Here is a 13,818-nt window from a genome sequence, read left to right as displayed (position 1 = left end):
GTAACATCAGCAAAGCAAATACTAACTGAGCCCAGGAAAAAGGGCCAGAGTATAAAATTCAAAGATTCATGTGGAAATTTACAAATCTGAGTGTGGTTACTAATGAATGTATGAGTAATCTACACAATAAAACACAAAAGGGCCTGAATTAACTGATGCATGTGACAGGTGTCTTCTTTGCTACAAATTGATAAATGTGTGGGCAGAACCACCAAGGGGTGCATTGGAAAGAGCAGGAGATTAGGAGGAGGAAGGCTGGGAGCCAAGTTCAGCTTCTCCACCCAGAGTCGCAGCAACTCTTATATGGATCCAGGGAGAAACATCTATATAAAAGCATTTGGAAAGCAGGGAAACTATAAAATATTTTAGTAAAACTCCTACTACAACATCTCCCTCATTACTTTTTGCACACATCACTGTCATTTACAAACTTGACTTCTACGCCTCACTAAACAGAGTTACCTCCATTATTAAAAACAAACAAAAACCTTGATTTATGAAAACTTCAGTGAAAGGGCTCATTGAAAACAAAGGATTCACTAATTATGATCTCTGCCACTTCCTCCCTAGGTGGGGTCCTTGTTTAGGTTAGGAGAATGAATATCCTCAAACTGGTCCTATGATCCTATTCTATTTAGTTATCCTATTTAGTTAAATATCTATTTATTAAATAGATTAATTAAATAATTTAATAGATTTACTAAATCTATTTATTAAATATCCTATTTAGTTATTTAGTTATGTGCACTAACTAAATTAAGACTTTTCAAAAAGCCACAGAAGGCTTCCCTGGTGGCGCAGTGGTTGAGAGTCCGCCTGCCGATGCAGGGGACACGGGGTCGTGCCCTGGTCCGGGAAGATCCCAAATGCTGCGGAGCGGCTGGGCCCGTGAGCCATGGCCGCTGAGCCTGCGCGTCCGGAGCCTGTGCTCCACAACGGGAGAGGCCACAACAGTGAGAGGCACGCGTACCCCCCCCAAAAAAAAAAAAAAAAAAAAAAGCCACAGAGATCAAAGTAAGAAGTGGATCGGAATCTTGCTTTTACTTTTTGGTAGCAGCGGAAACCAAAGACAACTTTTTAAACTTCTAAATTTAAAGTCAAATGCTTTTTTGGCTGTCTGCTTTTAAAGAAATGATAAAGTAAGGCTGCCTTTCAACTTTGCCTTGAAAAACATTTTCATCCGATGAACTTTTAATTTCAGTTCTCACACACACTCCTAGTTTACTACGTGCCAGGGCATCAGGGCTATGAAGGTCCCATCCTTGAGGAGCTCAGACAAAACCTGTTCTAATTTGACACTGTGCCTCTTTCTGAAGAGCTTCATTGTCCCTTTGTTTGGAGGAGCACTTAATACTTTAAGAGTCACGGTTCGGACTTGAAGGAGTTTTTAAGTAATCATTTGGCTGATACATGAAACGCGTTCACTGACCAAGAACTTCTACCTCGTGAGACAGTCCATTGCTCTCCAGGGCAGGCTGACAGCTTCGAAATACCTTCCTCATAATGGGCTAGAAACTCCTTCTCTATGACTTTCACTTATTGAGCTCAGTTGCCCTCAGAGACAAGTTTAATCCCTCGGCTAAGAGTGCTAGGAGAAAGCCATCGCGGCCTCCTTGCCTCCACAATGCCCACCTGTGGGCTGCACATCCGCGGTTACGATTCTTACACCACGACCTCCAACTCCGCATCTGCCCGGTCCATCCTTCCCTCTGCACGTGCCCTGCCTCGTCAACATTCCTCAGAGTATGTGGCCCCAAAACACATCTCAAGGATGGTAGAACAGACCCTATGTCTTTTCATCAGTGTTGCTTTTTAACTCTCTCTCATTCCCATGCTAAACTGGTGCAGGTGCCTCTTCCGCCTTCACTCAAGTAGAGCAGGTTTTATTAACGAGCCTGTGAAACTGTGCCTCTCAACTGATTTGGATGGTCTCAACATCCTTACACCAGGGAGCAGGCAGTGTACACCACGTACAAGCAAGGCACTGGGCCCGCTGAAGCACAGGGAGGGCAACAAAGGGGCGGATTACATTTATGGACGATCAGTGTGTCCGGACCTGTTGTTATTACCGCGCACTTTGGAGCTTTTCCAAGTTTAACATTAATGAGTTTGCAGCAGACTCCACACACTCCTGCTTCACTGTCACCCTGTACCTATTTATTTTTACCGGGCTAAGTTAAGGAGTAGATGTAACAATTGTTCCCTTGGTAAGTGTGAACTTTAGGGTCAAACCTGGCCCATGAGTAAGGCATGTGAATCAGACAGTGAACACCAATGTCTCTTGCATCACTGATACAGACAACAATTGCTTGATATCTAAAGGAAAACACTGTATCAGTATCTTCTTGTAAAGTTTCACCCCAGGTAAAACTGATGTTATACCGTATAGCAAATAATTCCCAGGTAACCTCAAAAGCAATGGCGAAAACCCTCAATACCACCTATGGCAGGTTTAGTATTAAATATCAAGTCAAATAATTACCACTGCATTAAAAAAAAAATAGTGTATGTAGCACAAACACTGGGAACCATGTTTCTAACATTAATGTTCACCAAAAATTAATGTTTCAAATTACATTTTGGCATGCCTTGAGAGTGTATACCAAAATGGACAGAAGAAGCAAACAATGATTTTGTTGTGGTTGTTAGCTCATTTATATTTTATTGCTGTATTAACACTGAAGTTGCAGTGAATTCTTACTTTTGAAGTCAAACCAGGCCATTTAAAATCTACTAATTAAAACAAGAAATAGCAAGAGGGAAGAGATATGAAAACATATGTATATGTATAACTGATTCACTTTGTTATAAAGCAGAAACTAACACACCATTGTAAAGCAATTATACTCCAATAAAGATGTTTAAAAAAAAAAAAGAAATAATTAGTTGGGCTTGTGGTGTGGGATAATAATAATACTTAATTCATAAAACTTCTTGCAGGGGCTCATAAATAAGAGCTAGAATTTTTTTTTACTAATTGTCACTGAAGTAATTAAAATAAGAAATGTGCATTTTAGATACGCTACCAAGGGAATCCTTGGTGGTAGGGTGGGGAGGGAAGTATATTTTATAGTGGTTTTTGTTATTTACTTTCTGCTAACATAAACATTTAGCAAAAACATGAATAAAATTATACTTAGCTATAAAAACCAACACAATACTATAGAATAAAAAATATCCATTCTGAAAGCATTCTCATAAGCATAATTATTTTGTAATATGGTAAAATCTCAAAAAAGTACACAAATCATGTGCATTTGTTAAAGGTAATTCGGGGAAAACTTGGCATAGAAACATCCTTTTTTTAAACACCCCATTTTTGATTTTCCAGTGGTTTCAAGTTCTTTATCAAGTTCGCCAGAGGTATCCCAGCAGGAAGCTGGTGATGAGCAAAGCCAGCTTATGTGTGTCATGTGATGTTTTGCTGCTAATTACTTCCCAGCTTCAGACATTCCAATTTTTTTACCTTTTAGTAGCCTCTTTAATCATGTACACTTAGCTTTTTACTTTGTGAGTCTTTTTACTTTGTGAGTCTGGTCAGAAGCAAACAGATTTCTAAAGCGTGAGAAAAATCACTTTTATATGATAAACATTTCCCCTACTTTAACATCAATACAAACTCCACCCAGTGCAAGCAGTATACTACTGAGTTCACTTTGGAGGAAATTTTAAGAAGTGGCAAAATCTGTACTATGAAACTAGACAATACATATAATGGAGGAACTGATGTAATTTGATTTCTTTGCCATTGAGTCCTTAGAGACTAAAGAATGATAAACTTCCTAAGAAGTGGTTTGAACCAGCCATGAAAACGTTTTTTAATCTGGAGTATTAACCATATTTTCCCTTTTGCTCTTTTGTGAACTGATCCAGTCTGGCTGAATGCAAGTTCTTTTACACGTCTCAATTACATATGAGAGACAGTGATGCCAACTCCGGCACACCTACCCTTCGGGCATGGACTTTTGCCTGTAAGTGCCCCCGCCAGAGCCAGTCTCGCTGGATGAAGACAGATTGCTCGGGGAGTTGCGACATGGCTGGGATCTTGCTAAAGCCATGGATGAGACCGTCACATAGATGTCTGAACCAGGAGACAGCCTGTGTGTGCAAACCAAAAACGTGAAGTCAACAATTCAAAGGGAAAATCCCAAGGCAATGCATGATGGATAACATATAAATGGGACAAACGCAGCCACTTCGTGGAGATAATAAAAATAAAGCCAGCTGGAAGCCCACAAAAGAAATTTCCCCATAAAACTACTCCCTAAGGGGACAGCTGGAAAACTGCCTTGAAGGGGGTGGGGGCGTGAAAAAATAATAGGGGAAAAAAGGAAAACATGTATGTTTCCAAAAGCTGCCAGAATTCAAGGGCTGAATTGCTTATGCAATTTCGTAGTATGGCAGGGCGAAGTATAAATGAGCCCCAGTGGCATTAACAGAGCAGTTAATTCCGATTTCCCCACTGGCTCTCTCAGAGTATATGACCACAGTGAGATCAGTACATTCTTTGTATGCTTCTTTGTTTTCCAATTTTATTACTCAAAGTCTGGAATGAATATTCAGAGATTGCTATTTAGTGTGTATACATTTGGTTGATAGTAGCATCACCATATAAAAACTTCCATGGAAACGTGCCTAGAACTGCAGTTGTTGAATTTCACTGAAATGACTGAGTTTATATAATAACACAGCAGAGATGTGCTCCACGTAGCCCACAATACACCTCTTTCTAAAATTAGGGATCCCTCACCCTGTGGACTGGCTCGACACAGAAACCAGAGCTTTGGAGTTCGGAGAGACGTGATTTGCTGGCCTCTACCTTCTCCACTCAAATAGGCATTGGGGCAACTGCTGGGATATTAACAAGTGAGCCTGAAGACTGTGACGAGACATCAGCTAAATCTCGATAACAATGATATTTTATTTCCGACGTGAATGCTGGCACAGATCACTGGCTCTTGTAGCAGGGCAGGTCATTTCCATTTTATAGCTGAGGGAGGGGAATCAAGGTCACTTTTTCAATAAGCCAGGCTTCTTGATTCTGAGTCCACTTTCCTCTGCCCCCCTACAGAAGGCTGGGTTTTCTGTGCTTAATAAGACAGTTTGCAAGGGGTCTGCAGGGTCAGACGGTTTTGCACATGAAGTCTTACACTGAAGCCAAAGTTTTGAAGCCTTGGGACTGAACCTGATTCACTGAAACATGGCAGTTTTTTACAGCGAACCTGCGTACCTTCTGAAGCAGGGCAGGATGGGGCTTCAGGTACAGAAACTGACAGAAGGCATAATAAAATCACGCCGAGAAGTTTTTCTATCAGAAAAAGAATAAGGATAGGCACCGAAAAATATGACACCCCCCCACCGCCCCCGCAAATCCGTCTGTGCCCACGTGGCAGATCTGACTTGGGAGCCCTGGTTCTTTCCTCAGCGACAAACCTGTTATCAGCTGTGATTCTGTTATCCCTTCTTTTCTATTAAAACATCTCCCAAACTTCTCACTGCTTATTCTGAAGTACTTGGAAGGGGACTGGAGTGGGGGAAGAATGGGAGGAGTAGGTTACAAAGAAAACGAGGTAAGGATTAAGGAATGGCATGAATCACTCCTTTCTGCTTTAAGAGTTTGGCTTTTAGATGCACCTAATACAGAGAAACTTCAAAAAACAGTTCATTTTGCAGCTGCTTTGATTTTCTTACTGCGAAGAGGAGGAGGTGTTACAGAAAGATGGAAAGAAAGGAGACGGCAGCAGAAATGTGAACGGGGTTGGGGCCAATGCCACGTCTGGGGGCCTGAAGACTTTTTAGCTCTCTTTGGGGTAAACAAGTAATAGCCAGTGAATTATATTCACGGTGAATGTTAAAATGTTTTTGCATCTACGAAGAAGTGACAACATGATTCCATAGCCAAAGTCAAGATGTAACTTTTGTATTTATATTTAGAGCTTGCTTTTCTTACCCTGCTCTCCAAAACGTACATTAAGCTAAAATATCTCATGCTACTTCTCAGCCTCAGCTCTTTTATTTGGCAAATGTATCAGAAAATTCTATTTGGTTGCTGGAGTAATCCCAAAGTTAAAAAATAGCATTTCCAGAAGGCCAGCATTCATTCCAATGCCTTTTCTGAATTTATATAACTCAATAGTGGCTTTGTTTTCAGGCTGTCCACACACACAGAACACACACACAGCAACTGATGGAAATGCCACCCAAATGTTTTTATGACTCTAGATGTATGTATGGTAGGCAAAAAAAAATTCAGAATTAGCCCTTATTCTCATGACTTACTATTCTTTCCAAATACTCTGAATTTGATACCATCTCACAAATATTATTTGAGAACAGATCTAGGTCAGGGAGTGGGAGGTACCCACCTGCCTGGCACTGGCTGTCTACTTCTGCCAGAGGCTGAGGCTGATCATTTCTGCAAGTTGGGCTCGTTGCTGTCTTGCCACTTTGAAAAAGAATAACCCCCGCATTGGCTCACATGGGAAGCCAGCATGCTAACCTCTTGAATCTCTGACCTCCCCCCTACTCTACCTTAATGGATCACAAGTCTTTTCTTCTCTTTTGAGATAAACTCAGATCCTTCTACGTTCTCTCAGTCTTAATGAGCCCGGGCATCTGGATGTTAATGCCCAAATAGGTTTATAGGACTAAGATGAATACATCTTTCACTCGCTGTGAGATCTTTCGATTCTGTGGAATATGAGAAATAATCTTCTTCAAGAATGCTATGGTCACTGTCAGAAAGGAAATGTCTAAAAATCTTTTAGCCTTAATTTCAGTAGATTCTCTTCCCTCCATTTTTATCAATTGAGCTGAGAAATAACTAAATGTTTTTAAAGTAACCGATCTTAAATGTTCTCTAGGGCTATGACTTCCCTCTGCAGAAATAAAACACCAGGGCTTTTGGACTGTACAAAGAATGCAGCAATTGAAAAAGTCATGATCATCAGCTCGACAGACAATACTCCCATAGTCTGCAGGACTGCACTCAAGTCAGCTTTCCATTTATATGCAGCACATTTCACTGCAATGAAAACAAAGAGTTGAATGGGATGGATTAGGAAGAGATGGTCCAAGATCAATATCAGTTCTTTTTTCCAGAAGCCTCCTCACATCAGGATAAAAGAGAGAAGAGAAGTGCCAAAAAACCCCCAGATTTCTGATAGAATAACCCCTGCCTCCTACCCATGGCAGAATAACCCTTCCCATGGCTCAACTCACAGAACTAACATTGATAGACTCTTATTATTGATCTCTTGAGACTGTGACATCCATTGATGGATAAGGAACTCTCAGCATCTGAGTAACTGATGCTTCATTTTTCTTTCCTGAGTATTTATGTATGGGTTTAATTATGCCTCTGTTTCCTGCTTTTTATTCCAAAGTGACAGCACTGCTTGGATGTGTCCAAGGAGATAAGGCCCTCTGTAAACTCAAGTGCAGACAGCGGAATGACGGCAAGAACAACCGAGAGGATTTCAAATAGCAGCAATGACTGACGAATGAGATATCCGAGTCCTTAGTTAAGCACAGCATTTTACCACAACTTAGCGATGAAAACACTATTCACCCAGGGAACAGGATCCAGTCAAAGTCTGTTTTTAGCAATGCCTATCAACCAGGATTCTTCCAGAATTGCTTTAAAAAACTTCTCTAAAATTCCTCAAGGTAATGTCATTCGGGTGCTGTATCCAGACCAGAGTTTGAACAAGTTGTATACAAATTCAATCACCCCACCCCCCTGTTGTTTCATCTCTTCCTAACTTTGTGAACCAGAGCCATTCCTGGCTTTCTGACCATACGATCCCTATCAGCTGTTCCGACTGGACCATGGAAGTCCTATTCTGATGAACCTCCTGTGACAAGATCAATTTACAACAAAGAATAACCCTTGCATAGTTAGGGAAATACAGCAACTCATCACACCGAGATAACCGATCATCATCTCCCAGCTGCTGGCAAGCTGTTGGAGCTTCACAGCCTGGCACACATCATGGGTGCCTCTTGAGAAGAGTCAATTTTATATCTAAGGGTGACTCTACAGGACAGAACATAAAAATGGATTGCAGACAGGACCAGATACATCATTTGTGGGACTCAGTGCAACATGAAACTCTGGGTCTCCTTGTTCAAACGTATTACAAATTTCAAGCAGAACACTGAACCTTGCTAAGCGTGTGGCCCTGTGCAGCTACACACCTGAAGCTGGCCCTGATTGCAGCACACGTGGCTGGTCCCCCTTAGCACACAAACACGCATGCGTTCATCTGGCAAGTATTTCTTGAGCACCATCTATAGATGGTGGTAGGCTTCATCCCTGCAGCATGGTGGCTAAGGTAGGGGCTCCGCAGTCTGGTGGCCTTGGTGCTAATTTCAGCTCCACCACTAACCAGCCAGGACTCTGCACAAACGATTTCATCTCTCAATTCCCGGGCATCCTTATCTGTAAAAGGGGGAAAGAGCCACCAACTTACTGGGCCCGTTGGGTGGATTAACTGAGAAAAACTCACACAAGGGACTCTGAACAGAGCCTGGCGTATGTGCCATTTAGCTGCCATCGTCATTTGTCATTTTCTAAATATAATGGGAAACTAGAAGAGTCAAACAAAAAGCCAGAGATTGGGAGACTCTAGGCTATTTAATCAGGCTGGATTCCGATTCTCCCCAGGAGTGGGGACTGGTGGGGAGACAGCAGTGAACTTGCTAGCAGGGCCGCAGTATATGAGTCAAACACCTCCCCTGCCATCCCTCCTTGTGTATTGGTGCTTGCTCCTTAAAAGGAGCCTGCAGGTCCTAAAGAGGTGGGTCCAGAGAAAATGGTCCAGGGCCATCTTCATGTGGCCTGAAGCAGTGTCCAGCAAGCCCTCTGGTGGTACAAGTCACCAGCCGAGAGCCCAGTGGCCAGAGACACACGTACACACTCGGGTGAAGAGATCAATTCAACTCTGCTGACCACGCCCAAGGACACTCTGCCAATCTCATTATTTCACAACAATCGTTCCTGCAGGTAAAAAGGAGACTAAACCCACTTTTCCCGGCAAGCACTTCAATGATAGGTGGATCCCAGACTGCCACTCTGTCACCATACTGAGGGAGTTCCATGGGTGGAAGTAGACCTTGGTCAGACCAGTCACTGTCCCGGGCTCTGAACAAGAGGCTTATGGGGAGACTTCACACTGCTGACTGTGGGGGTGGGTCTAGGCAGCTCATCTGTCTCATTCTCACTCATTCTCACACGTTTACACATGTGTTGTGCAATCAACAAATCTTAAAGAAAAATGTCAGTGGTTTCAAATATAAGGCAGCGGGATATCCCTTTTTACCCCTGAGAATTCTTTAAATTCCTAATGATAAACGTGTCCCTATGGCTGACGTGCCCTCATCAGGCAAAGGGCCTAAGACTCCTGTTGCCTTCTCCATGAGGGGAGGGCTACAGCAGGACCCATAGTAGATCTGGCTTCTGGGAAGGTCTTCCCCGTGTCAGGTGTCTGGGGGTGGACAAGGGGGTGCTTTTGGAGGAAGCCCCAGGGCCACTGTGGGCCTTTAGACCCTTCCCATAAGGTGGGACCAGGCCAGGCCTCCCTGGGTGGTCCTAATGCAGCACTCCCTTAAAAAAAGGGCTAAGAGGGCAAGACCCTGCTGCTGGATGCAAGTAGGAGAACAGTTCCTTACTGACACGCAGAACGATGTGCCCAGATGCCACCTCATTCTCTTCCCATAACACCACCGCTTTCTACAAGATCACCTCTCAGTCTATTCTAATTCAATGGATGGTTTTTGCAGTATTTCCTACACCTGCTCACCATGACTGTTCCCAGCACAGCAGCCCTCCTGAACTCAGCCTCTCCGTCTCACCGAGGGTAACCAGGACGCTGGCGCTGAAAACGGCACAACTTGCTCCTGGGAAACACACTGACTCACCACATGCGTGACCTGCACTAGGCTGCAAACTGACTCACCAGTCCAGCCTGGCCAGCTCTACCCACAGCCCTAAGTGCCCAATTGCAACTAGCTCTCTTTGACTTCCATGTAGCTGTGTGTAGAAGAGCATCTACAAAACGACACCAAAGACAAACAGGGACTACCATTTTCTAAGCCTCACTGTGTGCCAGGCCTGTCGTAAGAGCTCGGGTTGAACACAGAGTAACTATATTACCTTAGTTAATCATCATGCTGACTCTGAGAGGTGGGGCTAGTGGCCCGTTTGGTTCCTGGCGATGATGAAGTGTAGACGGGATCAGGAACTTCCCACCATCACATCACTCCCAAGGGGTGGGGCCGGGATGCAAGTCAAGGCCCCTGGACGGCAGAGCCTGCACTCCTGGCACATCTGGGAGTTTCTGGGCGGGTTACAGTAAAACACTGGTGGCTCTGCAAGGAGGAGCCCCCTGGAACACTTCCCTGGGTGGAGTGCAAAGCAGCTACTTTCAAGGCTCAAGGAACGATGAAGCAATTCAAGAGCCTAAGCTGGGGACCACATGGGAGCACCCTGGTCTCATTCCCTGGCTCACTCTAGAGTTTATAAAAGAAAGGAAACTGGGAGGTGTGCCAGGCTCAGGCCACTGTGCCCATTTCCTGAATGCTTGAAAAGGAAACACCTTTGTTCTCTAATCTAAAAGTGTGAACTTGCAAATTATCTAAACTCTGACCCCAATGTAGATGCCAGAGTACACTCACTCCTTTGAAGAGTTGGGGAAAAAGAGGCTTAAGAGCTCGGTGAGTTTAAGCTAAGTACAGCCCTCTGCTTTTCTACCTTAACTTGGCTGACAAATAAAATGCCACAATTCAGTTCCAACCTAACTGAAACCAATTAGAGGAAATACAATCAAGAACAACTCACTTTTCACTTTGAATTTTAGACAGCTTTACCCACAATATACTTTTAAAATAGGAGTAATCTAAACTTAGTCAACAAAAAGCAAAGAATTCTACTTAAATCTAAGCTTCAATTCTATAGCTTTATCAGATTATAGCGTGTTTCACTTTTATGTGTCATTTAATTTTATAAAAATAAACTGATTTACCTGACTGTCCATTGATGGATGAATGGATAATAAAATGTGGTACATATATACAATGGAATACTATTCAGTCTTAAAAAAAGGGAAAGGGGGCTTCCCTGTTGGCGCAGTGGTTGAGAGTCCACCTGCCGATGCAGCGGACACGGGTTCGTGCCCCAGTCTGGGAAGATCCCACATGCCGCGGAGCAACTAGGCCCGTGAGCCATGGCCGCTGAGCCTGCGCGTCCGGAGCCTGTGCTCTGCAACGGGAGAGGCCACATCAGTGAGAGGCCCGTGTACCGCAAAAAAAAAAAACAAACAAAAAAAGGTAAAGGTTATGGACTTAATGACTCCCCCCACTCCCAAATTCATATCTTGAAGTCCTAACCCCCAACGTAATGACATTAGGAGGTGGGGTCTTTGGGAAGTAATTAGGTTAAGATAAGGTCATAAGGGTGGAGCCCCCATGATGGGATTAGCACCCTTATAAGAGGAGGAAGAAACCAGAGCTCTCTGCCGTGTGAGGACACAGCAAGAAGGCCCTTTCTACAAGTCAGGAAGAGGGTCCTCACCAAGAACCAAACGTCCTGGAACCTTGATCTTGGAATTCCCAGACTCCAGAACTGTAAGAAGTAAACATCCATTGTTTAAGTCACTGAATCTATGGTATTTTGTTATAGCAGCTTGAGCTAATAAGCAAGAAGGAAAACTGGACATATGCTACAACATGAATGAACCTTGAATACATTACACTGACATGAAATAAACTAGTCACAAAAGGACAAATATTGTATGATTCCACTTACATAAAGTTTCTACTTATGTGAGGTACCAAGAATAGTCAAATTCACAGAGACAGAAAGTAGCATGGTAACAGCCAGGAGCTGGGGAGAGGGGGAGTTATTGTTTAGGACACAGAGTTTCAGTTCTGGAAATGGATGTTGGCGGTGGTTGCACAAGGATGGAAACATACATAATGCCACAGAACTGTGGTTCAAATGGTAAGTTTTATGTTATGTATATTTTACAACAGTAAAAAAAAGTGAAAAAAAAAGAAAAAAACCCAACTGATTTATTTTCTCCCAAATTAATTTACTTCTGTTCCTACTTCTTTAAGTTTTTTTGCTTACTGGTTTAACTAATGAAGTTTTAAAAAAATTCACTGCAAGCCTATTAAAATGCCAGAATCAGTGGTTGGTCCTTGGGATACGATGATGAATAAGACAGGCTACCTTAAATTGGAAAAATGGACCAATAAGATTAAAATGAAGTATAATAAGTTCTGTGAAGGAAGCAGACAGGCAGCAATGTGAAAATTCCCAGGATGGGCAAATGAAGGCAGAGATGGGAGGAGACGTGTCAGAGAAGGTGAGGCTTGGGCTTGGTGTTACAATACCAGCAGCTGTTAAGCTGCTGAAGGATGGGGTAGAAGGCAGATCAAGCCGAGCTGCAGGTATAAAGGTTATCAAGAGAAAACCTGGCAGCAGAAAGTCACAAGCCTAGAGCCTGGGAAAGACAAAGCCACGTCAGTAAATCCACAGCGGGAGGTGGACTTGATACTGAAAGCTGTGCGGAAGGCTAAGATGAAAGGCAGGGCCTGAGGAGCAATTCCCTTTGTATTAGGCCATCCCATACAGTATGCAGCGCGGACAGGGAGAAAGTGAGAGGCTGTTCTGGCCAGAAAAATCTTAGTGTGAAACGAGAGCCCCTAAGGCAATGACAAGGAGGATGCTTACAGGAGGGACTCAGCCGAAGGGTAGAACTTGATAACTAAATGGGTGTGGAGATGGGGATGAGGGTGCAGGAGGCTAATTATGAATTCTAGTTCTGCTCTGGCTACCTGGGCAGAATGCAAAGCCCTTCAGCAAGATGGGCAACACGTGAGAAGGAAGAGGTGGAGGGCGGGCAGGAGTATGGCTGAAGTCAGTTTGGGCTGGTGAGTCTGGGACACTGGTGTGACATTCAAGTGCAGATACTCAGTAGGGAGACGGGCATATGAATATGAAAAGTAAAGAAGAGGTCAAGATCAAACGTGTACTATCCAGGAACTGCCCACATACAGATGATGGCTGAGGTTACTAAAACAAATAAACTATTCAGAGATATTGCACAGTAGGGGATTAAAAGAAAAATGAGGAAGGAGTCATGGGGGACACAGCATTTGGGGGGGATAAGACAAATGCAAAGAGCTGACCAAAAAAAAAAAAAATCAGGAGGAAAGTTTTGGAAGATAAGGAAGAGGAGTTTGAAGGAGGAGGGAATAGCAAATGGTATTGGATACGCCGAAGCCCACAGCATCCAGTGACTCTGAGAATACAGCAGTCAATGGGGATGCAGCCTGAGCACCCCCAATGAAACTCAAGAATTCCAAGAGTCAAGGTCCTCATGTCAACTCAAACAACTATGATCCAGGAGGGCAGTATTTGAAAGAACAAGTCATGCAACTTCTAGCCACAGCTAATATTCCAAACAAAGGAAGAGTAAAGAATAAATGCGTGCTGGCTTTGTGTGAAAGCAGAAAATGACACCGTGAGGATCATTAACACAGAACCTGTTCGAAATAAACCTAGAAAACATTTCCTTGAAAATAAAGATTGAGGGACTTCCCTGGAAGTTCAGTGGTTAAAAGATCCTGCATGCAACACGGCACGGCCCCCCAAAAAAAAGGGGAACTCTTTTCATTTGTTTCAACAGTATCCTCCAGCACAATCTTCATGCTCTGTATGGCGCAGCTGTGTCTGCAGAGGAGGGCGGCGTTAGGGAGGCTGCAAGTGTAGCCAGCTGTAACTCCGTAAAGGAACCAACACTCCATCCAGCT

At 43.4% G+C, this 13,818-nt stretch overlaps 1 protein-coding gene across 14 annotated transcripts in view; it reads right to left on the bottom strand.

The window, feature by feature from the left end:
* The window catches only part of SIPA1L1 (signal induced proliferation associated 1 like 1), a 377,878-nt gene that overhangs the window by 54,336 nt on the left and 309,724 nt on the right, over positions 1-13,818 (bottom strand). For 12 of the 14 annotated variants that reach the window (XM_029239481.1, XM_029239492.1, XM_029239486.1 and 9 more), the window contains one exon: positions 3,949-4,098. The exons of the other annotated variants lie outside the window; for them this stretch is intronic. In XM_029239481.1, the coding sequence (XP_029095314.1) occupies positions 3,949-4,098 (150 nt within the window). The remainder of the gene's footprint in view (positions 1-3,948; positions 4,099-13,818) is intronic. 14 annotated transcript variants of the gene reach the window in all.

The sequence above is a fragment of the Monodon monoceros genome, unplaced genomic scaffold, assembly GCF_005190385.1.
Source record: "Monodon monoceros isolate NGI ecotype Baffin Bay Population unplaced genomic scaffold, NGI_Narwhal_1 Super_Scaffold_21, whole genome shotgun sequence".
Lineage (NCBI taxonomy): Eukaryota > Metazoa > Chordata > Mammalia > Artiodactyla > Monodontidae > Monodon > Monodon monoceros.
Note: the sequence above shows the minus strand (reverse complement) of the source record. Positions and strands in the feature narration are given on the sequence as shown.